Below are 11,053 nucleotides of genomic sequence, written 5' to 3' on the forward strand. Positions count from 1 at the left end.
GAACTATAAAATATTTTGGGTGCAGTGTATCTTTTGCATACAGGTGTAACAGAGTAGCTTTAGTGTTTTGTTTTGTAAAACTTGAGTATGAACTTATACAAAATGCAGCAAGATATTTATAAAAAACAGTTTTACTGATTACAAAATACACTATATCGGATTCATATCAGTATCGGCGGATATCCAAATTTATGATATCGGTATCGGACATAAAAAAAGTGGTATCGTGCCATCCCTACTACAGATGGGAGGAAACAAAATGAAACACAAGTCAACTAAACGAAACGAAGCACATTTCACTAGCTGGGCCCACGTCCTCATTTTAGGTTAGACAGCGTTTTAGTAGGTAAAGGTGAATGCTTTGACATGAATTGAGCTGCAGTTTGGGGAAGGCCTCGAAGGGGACTGGCGATGGCTCCTGGGCCTGGCAGATCCCCATGTACTAAACAGGAGTGAAGAAGTTAAAGAATAGAGAACAAGAAGGGAGGGAGGGTGGGGCACGTAAACGAGAATGAACAGCTTGCCGAACGGGGGGAACCTATATAGATGACAGCCGGAAGGAGTGTGTTTGGAGGCGTGGTCCTGCTCCTGAAATTCCGATACATAATCTCCACTAAAACTGTGACAAAAATTGTATCAACATATAAATAACATGACCCCCTGGTGCAGTATCCCTAATTTCACCCCCCAGTTGCGGATGATAAAAACCTCAAGGAGGGAAAATAGAAACCCAAGAGAGAGAAGGTATCCATTGATCTTCACAAGTGGAGAAGTCCTCATGGAGGCATCCGTTCCTCTTTACACACAGACAGTTGCTCATAGAGGCGTCTGTTAATCTTCACATGAAGAAAAGCCCTCATGGAGGCGTCCGTTGATCCTCAATAGAAGATAATTCAATTCAATTCAATTCAATTCAGTTCAGTTTTATTTACATATAGCGGCAAATCACAACAGCAGTCGCCTCAAGGTGCTTTATATTGTACAGTAGATCGTACAGTAATACATACAGAGAAAAACACAACAATCATATGACCCCCTTATGAGCAAGCACTTTGGCGATCTTGGGAAGGAAAAACTCCCTTTTAACAGGAAGAAACCTCCAGCAGAACCAGGCTCAGGGAGGGGCGGGGCCATCTGCTGCGACCAGTTGGGGTGAGAGAAGGAAGACAGGATAAAGACATGCTGTGGAAGAGAGACAGAGATTAATAACAGATATGATTAAATGCAGAGAGGTCTATTAACACATAGTGAGTGAGAAAGGTGACTGGAAAGGAAAAACTCAATGCATCATGGGAATCCCCGGCAGCCTACGTCTATTGCAGCATAACTAAGGGAGGATTCAGGGTCACCTGGTCCAGCCCTAACTATATGCTTTAGCAAAAAGGAAAGTTTGAAGCCTAATCTTAAAAGTAGAGATAGTGTCTGTCTCCTGAATCCAAACTGGAAGCTGGTTCCACAGAAGAGGAGCCTGAAAACCGAAGGCTCTGCCTCCCATTCTACTTTTAAATACTCTAGGAACAACAAGTAGGCCTGCAGTGTGAGAGCGAAGTGCTCTAATAGGGTGATATGGTACTACAAGGTCATTAAGATAAGATGGGGCCTGATTATTTAAGACCTTGTATGTGAGGAGCAGGATTTTGAATTCTGGATTTAACAGGAAGCCAATGAAGGGAAGCCAATACAGGAGAAATCTGCTCTCTCTTTCTAGTCCCTGTCAGTACTCTTGCTGCAGCATTTTGGATTAACTGAAGGCTTTTCGGAGAGTTTGTAGGACTTCCTGATAATAGTGAATTACATTAGTCCAGCCTGGAAGTAATAAATGCATGAACTAGTTTTTCAGCGTCACTAAGCGGCAGGATATTTCTAGTTTTAGAGATGTTACGCAAATGGAAGAAAGCAGTTTTACATATTTGTTTAATATGTGCATTGAAGGACATGTCCTGGTCAAAAATGACTCCAAGGTTCCTCACAGCATTACTGGAGGCCAAGGTAATGCCATCCAGAGTAAGAATCTGGTTAGATACCATATTTCTAAGATTTTCAGGGCCGAGTACAATAACCTCAGTTTGATCTGAATTAAGAAGCAGAAAGTTAGCGGCCATCCAGGTCTTTATGTCTTTAAAACATTCCTGCATCCATCCATCTATTTTCTTCTGCTTATCCGGGGCCAGGTCACAGGGACAGCAGTCCAAGCAGAGACGGCCAGACCTCCCTGATGTCTACCTTCTAGATGCCTAAACCACCTCAACTGGCTCCTTTCAATGTGGAGGAGCAGTGGCTCTACTCTGAGCCCCTCCTGGCCGAACTTCTCACCCTATCGCTAAGGGAGAGGCAAGCCACCCTTCGGAGGAAGCCCATTTCCACCTCTTGTATTCGCGATCTCATTCTTTTGGTCACTACCCACAGCTCGTGGCCATAGGTGAGGGTAGGGGCGTAGATCGACCGGTAAATTGAGAGCTTCGCTTTTAAACTCAGCTCTCTCTTCACCACAACTGGTACAGTGTCTGCATCACTGCCGCCGCTGCAGAGCCGCTCCAGAGATGGCTTTTTAAGTAAAGGTGTAACTACAGCCAGCTTGAAGGCCTGTGGTACATAGCCGATTATTAGAGATAGGTTGATCATATTTAAGATTGAAGCATTAATTAATGGCAGGACTTCTTTGAGCAGTTTTGTAGGAATGGGGTCTAAAAGACACGTTGATGGTTTGGAGGAAGTAATTATTGAAGTTAACTCAGAAAGATCAATTGGAGAAAAAGAGTCTAACTTAACATCAATGGTACTAAAAGTAGCTGTAGATAATATTACATCTGTGGGATGAATATGAGTCATTTTTTCTCTAATGATTAAAATTTTATTTGTGAAGAAGTTCATGAAGTCATTACTACACTGTTAGCCTTTGCAATAATTTCCATAGCTTAGTACTGCAAAATCAACAGTAAAAAACTCTAAAGGATGTTTGCAGTTTAGTACTGTAATTTGCAAGTAATTGTGGGAAAATTCCATGAAATTACATTATTTTTACGGTAACTCACCGTACTCATGGAAACAGCTGTAAAATACAGCAAATGTAACAATTGGTGATGTTACTGAGATTATACTATTACACCATTGGGATTTCTGTTGTTTTCTACTGTAGATCTAAGAGTAATTACCTAAATCCTCATTCAGAGTGTATTACCATAAAATGCAATTCATTGTGAGAGTAGTATCACATGTAAACTACAATATACAGCATCATTTTTAACTTAAGGAGTAAGTTGCAGCTACACTAACTTGAAGTATACTTGAAGTATTTGAAGTATAACTGAAGTATTCCAAGAAGTACAACGAAATACCCAGCAAGCATTGCAGTGCTTTAACTGTAAAATTAAAACAACTATGAAACAAATAATTGATGTTTTAAACAAGAATTTGTCACAAATTCTTGTGTAATGTCTTTTACCTTCTGAACAGAGTAAGTGGGATAAAAAAAAAAATGTTTAAACCGTGAGTGAAAAGAGTTAATAGTTAATAAACCTCAACTCTCAAATCATTTTCTCACCTGTTTGCAATATAATTCTGGTACGTGAACTATGAGTGTAGTTCTCTGCAAAGGAAGCCTTCTGATAGTTTGAACTATTATCTGACTGTCTGGGAAATGGAGTGATTTGTTACATGTGAAAAATATGTTTCAACTGGATTTTAATTACTATGTTTCAACCAGAAGTAAGCCAAATATAAACTAAAAAGTAAATCAATAGTATACTTGTAAGTTTAGTATTGTGTTAGAGTAGAGTATATTTTAAGTATACTCTTATAGACTGGAAAGGACATTATGCTAGTACAGTTATAGTGAACAAAAAGTACATCCAAAAGTTCATTTCAAGTATACTTCTATATACTAAAACGGGCGCCAATGTAGGTAACGTCTACTTAGACTGATTTCCTTTCTATATGTTACATTTAGAGTAATGTTTAAAAGTTACTTCATTTAGCAGGGTGTAGCTTTTTTTTCTTCTTATTCTTTTTTATACTAGAACTTCATTTTTTCTGTATAAGGTGGTACTTTTAAGACACCTCTGCCTAACTACAGTGAACTAACCAGAAGTCTCGGAATATGCTCTGGTGGTCATTTTACACAAGTTCAGGTGTCACATCCATGAAACCTACACCACTAACCAGCATCAGTCCTACAACTTCACTCTCAAATTTAATAAATTCTGGGACAAGCAGAAACTGTATTTTTAGCGGTGCATTTTGTGGCAGGCCAGACTGCTATAAAATGCACTCTCCTTGTAGCACCACTTCATCTTGGTTCAGAAGAGATGTCCTGGATATACATGATAATGTAACACGGGTGTTTTTGTTTGTTCATGTTTAGCACGTTGGGTTGTGTTTTTAAAGCAAATGTTACGTTTTTAAAGCGTGTTATGCGACAGGTGTGTGTAGCACTGGTTACACATCTCAATGGGAGAGCAATAGTCGAGACCACACCTTTACCTGACGTACAACGTGATGTATGGCGCACACTTTCAAAACAACAATGGCGGATAGAAGATATTGATCGAGGCGGCTAATGCTCCTTTCGCTGGTTGCCAACCACCATTAAATAACAAGAAGAAGAAAATATTGATCTGCTTTTCTTAGTTTTGCACGTTTAAGACACAGTTCAAACTCAAACAAAGCTGCAAAGCAGGAGAACAACATGGCCATCAACTATTCTGTGCCACAGATCCAGTTCGCTGCAGCACAGAGTGATGATGAGATGGTGGAAGAACAACAGAGACAATTTACGGACCGTTAACATGTGCAACTTAGAAGTAGTCAGAGGTAACTGGATGGAGTTCAGTCAGGTTAAATGCACGGTTGATTGGATTATATCTGAAGATCGTATGCTATTCATGACAACTCTACTAGACTCCAAATTTCTCGTATATGAGGGAGTATCTCAAAAGTACATGAAACAACTAAACTTAACACTTTTCCCTAAAACGGACTGACATGGGAAACATTAAAGTTGGACTGACACCAGCTAATCAGTCTGAAGGTAAGTGTTTTTTCACTTATTCGAGAGAAGTCAGAAATGCGTTCTTATTACTGTTTGTTTTGACTTTTCAGCTACCCAGCCAGGTTATTTTCATTCAAATGCTAAGACAAAATATCAATATCTATGAATGTGGAGACTCAAAGACTAGTTAGGTAATAGTTCCCGATGGATTTATGAGACTTGATAGAAACTTGGACGTTTGCAACAGGCGAATCGGTGAACTACCGAGGTTGCGCTCTGTACGGTGCGGCGTGCTGACCAAGTCATCTTAAACCCATTAAAGCGTCGAGCTCAAATATCTTTTCATTTTTGTACACTGCTCTCTTGTCTTTTGTCAGCACACATTTTCTGTTTATTGAAGCCTTTTGTTAATAATTTTGATCATGTAAAAACTGGGAATTGGTCCCTATTGACAATACTCTTATTTTTCTTTCTTTTCTTTTTTTTTTTGCATTGCATATGTCATTTAGGAAAGGTAATTGGTCATTGAACTTTTTGCAACTATATGTATTTGTAAATTTTGTGGCTTCCATGCACACAAATTTATATTGTTCAGTTTGCATGTTAAAAGCCACAAACATGTAGCTAACTATAGGCTTTCTTGTGGAACTGAGAACTGTCCTGCCACTTTCAGAACATTTTCTGCCTGTCATTCACATATGCATAGGAATCACAGAACAAGAAGGGAGACCACTGAGGAGAAGTTCTATGAGTTCACGGGTGACCTCAGCTGTCAAGTTCCTGGATGTGGGTATGTTGCACAAAACTTTACAACTCTGTGCCCATCTCAGATTTCACATCAAAGATGGGAAAAAAGTATTATGTCCATTTGAAGATCGCTCTAAATACTTCAGTGTCCGAACATCATTTTCCAGCCGTATTTCTCGAAAACGTAAGTAGACAGTTCAGCAGTCAAGGGCAACAAGAAATTGGGGAATTTGCCATAATACAAGGACAGGACACAGTTAATCTATTAGAAGACAGTTGGCTTTGTGTAATTTAAAAATGCAGGCTAAAATGCTCTTACCAACCAGCACTATACAGAGCATCATAGAGGAATTTCAGGATCTTCTCAGCTGTGCAATGCACAATGTTCTTGCAATACTGTCTGACAAACTGTCTTCATTTAATATTCCATAAGCAGAAGTGGACAAAATCAATCAAGAACTTTTTTCATAGAGGACTATATATATCTGAGACACAGTAGGTTTCCTGACAAAGCTTTAAAAGCAAAACATCACTATTTGTTACATTATGCAGAGCTTATCCTTCACTTTGGACCACTCATTCGTTTGTGCACCCTTAGGTTTGAGAGCAAGCACTCGTATTTCAAAGCATGTACAAGTTCACTCTTGCATAACTTTGTCAACTTATGCAAGACTGAACGGCATCAGTTACTGCAGTCCTACCTCTCAGTGGGCCAAATGTTTCCACCTATAGTCCAAATGATTGGAGAAACAAGTGATTAGAATCATCATCTTTACAACGCTCTCATTCAAGAAGCTGTGGCAAGCTTTGGATGTGTCAGCAGTTGTCTACAAAGGTACCAAGTATGTCAAAGGCTATGTTTCCATTGTAGATGACACTGATGATGGCTTGGTTTTTGGGAAGATAGCTGTTATACTTGTTAACGATTCTGAATTGTACTTTGTGCTCGAGTTGCATCACTCAGTACTTCTCATTGACCTTGGACTTCACTGCTTGCGTTGCCCTACAGAAAGAAGAGTGTGTGTAAATGCTGACAGTCTGATGGATTATTACCCACCACCACTTTATAACATGGCAGGCCTTTTTGTTGTCTCCCTACACCATTCAGTTTCCTCTTAATTCTCTTTCAGGGATGGAAATTGAAGAGGAACTCACAAGCCTCCTGCCGACACTAGACAGAGAGAAAATAATCTGCATTGCAGAACATCTGACGGACGTTATTGGTGTGCAACAAAAAAGTGATCTTTTGTTTGTGGAGGTGGAAGATCTCAAACCCTTTCTCACACCAATTCAAATACGTAAACTACTTCTTGCATTTAAAGGAGGTTTGTGTAGGTTCTGTACAACTCACAGACTCATAGACTTGAGTCTATGATTTGAAGGTCACTCATAGACTCATATGTCACTGATTAGCTTGATTAGCTTTTTTTTTCTCTTCACCATACTACACATGTACTTTGACAGTATAATATTGAAGAGCGTTTTGGGGCTCACATTGTCTCGTAGATACTTAACACGGAAAACATAAACAAAAGTAGACACTAAATCTAACACCATTAACCTTTCATTGGTAGTGGTACAACTAAGGGTTTGAAATTGTGACATACTGTAAAATATATTGACTCAAGGTCTTTTCAATGCAAGACCTTGAGTTTGTAGTTCTTTTGCAGTCCTGGGATTGCTTCTTTTCATCTTCAGACAAGGTCCCCAAAAACTGCCTTGCCATTACTACTCAATCCTAATTGAAGGGTTCATCTTTTAGTGAGGACATATTTGTTGACATAGTAGCTTTTTAAGGTAACTTTTCCAATGATCTTTATTTATTTATTTGTTTAGATGGCAACAGACCAGAGAACCTGAATGACACCATTACTCTGGAGCCTTGCCCTGCTGCATCAGCTGAAACATCAAGCCATCCACCTCACCCCTCCTCCTCCACGTCCACCACTATGTACAACCATTACTCCAGCTGTTGGGTCTCACACTTACAGATTCCTTGGGAAAGATTTCCACTCCGACTGTCGCATGCAATCACAAGAAGGGACAGAGCTCATCCAGAGGACAGGAGAAGTATGGTTAGAATTGTTGTGGAGGCCATGCAAGTTCACTGCAGGAACCCTAAACGTGCATTTTGTGAAGAAGTTGCTAAAATCATTGTAAACAGATACCCTCAAACATTTGCAGATTTTACTGAAAAGGGAGAAAGACTGGGTTGTGGACATTATTCACTACTGAGAAGCATCAAATCTAGAGTTGAACATGTTAATCGAGATAATACAACACATAGACTTCGTCAAACAAAGAGAACCAGGAATGAGGAAGACTACAGTCCCAACAGTAGTGGAACCCCACCCAAAAAAGTTAGATGCCTTGTTGATAGCTATGGTTGTATAAATTGGCAGCCAGTTGAACTTCCTGAGGGGGAAACGCCAGCTTCTTTAGAGGAAAAGAAACACATCTTGTTAACAATTTTTAATTCACAAGGACCTGGAGCTGTGGAGAGACCTGATGTGGATGACTTCATGTGCCTCACATATATTTCTCAGCAGCAGCTTATCAACAGTTGTCCCTCACTTTCAGTAGCTGAAATTCAGGAGCAGTGGCCATTCTTGTTTACTCGGAAAGGTCTTTCGAACCACTTTTACAAACTCACAGGCATCGATATCAGTGAGCGCTTAAGTCAGGCCCTCATAACCAAAGGCAGAAGGATTATTAACTATTTCTCCAGCCAGAAGCTCAAATGGAACCTTGGTATAAGGACACTCATCCAGCAGATAGAAAGTGAGGGAGTTTTGACCAACAACAAGGTTGGCACAGCAGCCATACTTCTCATGATGAAGTATTACAAGGAAGATGAAGACTCCCTCTTTGTCTTAGCAGATGTAAGCTTTTTTTTCATACAGCTCTATGTTTAATGCTGTTGCTTGCTGTCCTGTTTTTGTTTTGTTTTTTGTTACATAAAATGTCTTGGTCCTTTTTCTGGCAGGAAACATCTACCAGGATGTCCCTTGAGGCAGAGAGCAACCTGCCAATCACTCCAAGGCTGATTATGCTTGGTAAGAAGTCATTTATGAAATAGAGCTGATTAGACCATATTATAATTTCTGTTTGGCACAGGAGCTTTTCGTGGACACAGGTATCCAGTCTCTGTTTTGTTAGCTCACATTTCTGTAATTTCCTTTATAAACCAAGGTTGTTGGACATGTGTCTCAGTGAACCCAGCAAAGTAACAATATCAAATTTCACATTACATATTACTGATCAACATGGTAGTCTAGCTACACCAACAGCAGAAATACTGAAGTCAATACTGTAAAGTTTAACAGCAGCACAAACTATAAACTCCAAAATAACCATACAGTTGATTCATCTCCGGTAATTTAATTGGGCTGACTCTTTGTTAGGTGTGTTTAATGTGCAGAATAATTCCCAATTATTCACACCTCTGTATAAATAATATACAGAGGTGTGAAAAAGTGTCACACTTAAATGTTTCATATCACTACATTTAAATATTACATAACAACACAAGTCAACACAAAATGCACTTTCTAAATGAAAGTGTTTATTATTAAGATGAATTAACTGTGGTGTGTGGTCACAGAGCAGAAGATCCTCAGAAGCCAGACATCATGCCGGCATCCTAAGAAATTCAGAAACAAATGAATTGAGATCTGTCAGTGTGGACAGGGTTATAAAGCCATGTCTAAAGCTATGAGACTCCACCAAACCACAGTATGAAACGTTATCCACAAATGGAAAACATGGAACAGCAGTGAACCTTCCTCGGAGCGGCCGGCCGTCCAGCCACGACTCATCCAAAAGGTCACCAAACAGCCGAGAACAAAGAGCTGCACGACTCAGTTAAGGTTCATCACAAGGGGGAAGTAACAAAGTACTTTGTACTCTACTGTACTAAAGTAGAACTTTCAGGTATCTGTACTTTACTGAAGTACTTTTTACTTTTCCTGAATACATTTTAAACACGTCTGTACTTTGGACTTCTTACATTTTCTTCTTACTTTTGGTTTAACAAATTTGCCGGGAGTTATTGTTTCTGTCACTCTGAGTCCTCATTCCTCTTTGAAATAATCACCAGGGGACATCACATACAAAGAGATGACGTGTGCCATAGAAACAGGTCTAAGTGGGCCGCTGTGTGGTTTTGGTTTTTTGGCACAGCTCTGCAACGACTGCAGGTGTCCATAAGCTGTGGTTGCCGTACTTCAGCATCTAACGAGCCCTACAGAAGACGATCAGGCATAAAGGGAGTAACATGTTGTGGCAGGTCATTTCAAATGCAACGTTTCTATCAGCTCAACAAACATCAGCAAACACACAAACTGTTTTTGTGCAGTTTGTCTCACAGTGTGTTTCACAGGGACAGAAAAGAGTTAGAGATAACTTCACTCAGAGATGGAGAAAGAATAGAGGACAGGAAGGGAAGAGCTTCTATTTAAAGGTAAGGACTGCTCAGTGGCATTTGATGTCAATTTAAAGCTTACATAAATGGCCTAAGGACCCCAAAGCGCTTTACACTACATCCAGTCATCCACACATTCACACACTGGTGATGGCAAGCTACATTGTAGCCATAGCTTCCCTGCGGCGCACTGACAGAGACATGGAGACATGGAAGTCCACATTTTGTCATATTGTGAAACACAGTGCAAAGCAAACTAACTGTGTTATTTAAAGAGCACATCAAAGTCCTCTGCAGGTTAGTGCAGGATCATCAGGTTAGTTTACAGTAAAGAACTGTGTGTGACGAGCACCACAATGGCTGTGGTGCTCGTGGTCTGTTACATCAAGTGTAACAGAGATGAATATGAAGTTCAGCTGGTGATGCTTAAATGTAGAAAAAAGACTGTAAACAGTGAACTGTCAGTGTAGAGGGTGGAAATCAGCCAGGACAGCTCATCAAATACCTGCTTACATCTTGTTGATTTCAGTTGTGTAAATCTACAAAGAGCCACTACAGCTGATTTCAGGGTTCTCCCACTCTGAGATGGAAACCTTTGGCAGAATCACATTCTTACATTTCTGTGTTCATGTATTTGAAGTGAAATTAAAGTTATTTATAGCTTAATGGCAAGAAAGTGAAAGTGGAATGTGCTAAAAAATAGAATTATCCTTTTCAGTGAATCTAAATATTTTCCTTCCTCTGTCTAAAAGAAGCTTCATCTCCTCTCTCTGTTTACACCAGCTTTACTGTCTGATTGGCTTTTGGAGACTCAGATTTGAAGCCAAACAGAAAAGTCGATATTGTTTTCACAGAATGTTTTCTAACAGGAAATATTTGTCAAACATTTGTTTCCA

The 11,053-nt window shown here is 39.7% G+C and overlaps 1 protein-coding gene across 5 annotated transcripts; it reads left to right on the top strand.

The window, feature by feature from the left end:
• Positions 1-4,024: 4,024 nt before the first annotated feature.
• On the top strand, positions 4,025-9,163 carry LOC112843198 (uncharacterized). 5 transcript variants are annotated; one of them, XM_025901266.1, is made up of 5 exons: positions 4,025-5,026; positions 5,694-5,777; positions 6,865-6,957; positions 7,571-8,616; positions 8,721-9,163. In XM_025901266.1, the coding sequence occupies exons 1-5, from the start codon at positions 4,981-4,983 to the stop codon at positions 8,811-8,813; spliced, it is 1,362 nt and encodes a 453-aa protein (XP_025757051.1). In that variant the 5' UTR covers positions 4,025-4,980; the 3' UTR covers positions 8,814-9,163. The 5 variants fall into 5 exon arrangements, with proteins under 5 accessions (XP_025757051.1, XP_025757055.1, XP_025757052.1 ...); XM_025901270.1 differs by having other exon boundaries at positions 5,694-5,773; XM_025901267.1 differs by having other exon boundaries at positions 5,703-5,777.
• Positions 9,164-11,053: the final 1,890 nt, after the last annotated feature.

Source organism: Oreochromis niloticus, linkage group LG19 (assembly GCF_001858045.2).
Source record: "Oreochromis niloticus isolate F11D_XX linkage group LG19, O_niloticus_UMD_NMBU, whole genome shotgun sequence".
Lineage (NCBI taxonomy): Eukaryota > Metazoa > Chordata > Actinopteri > Cichliformes > Cichlidae > Oreochromis > Oreochromis niloticus.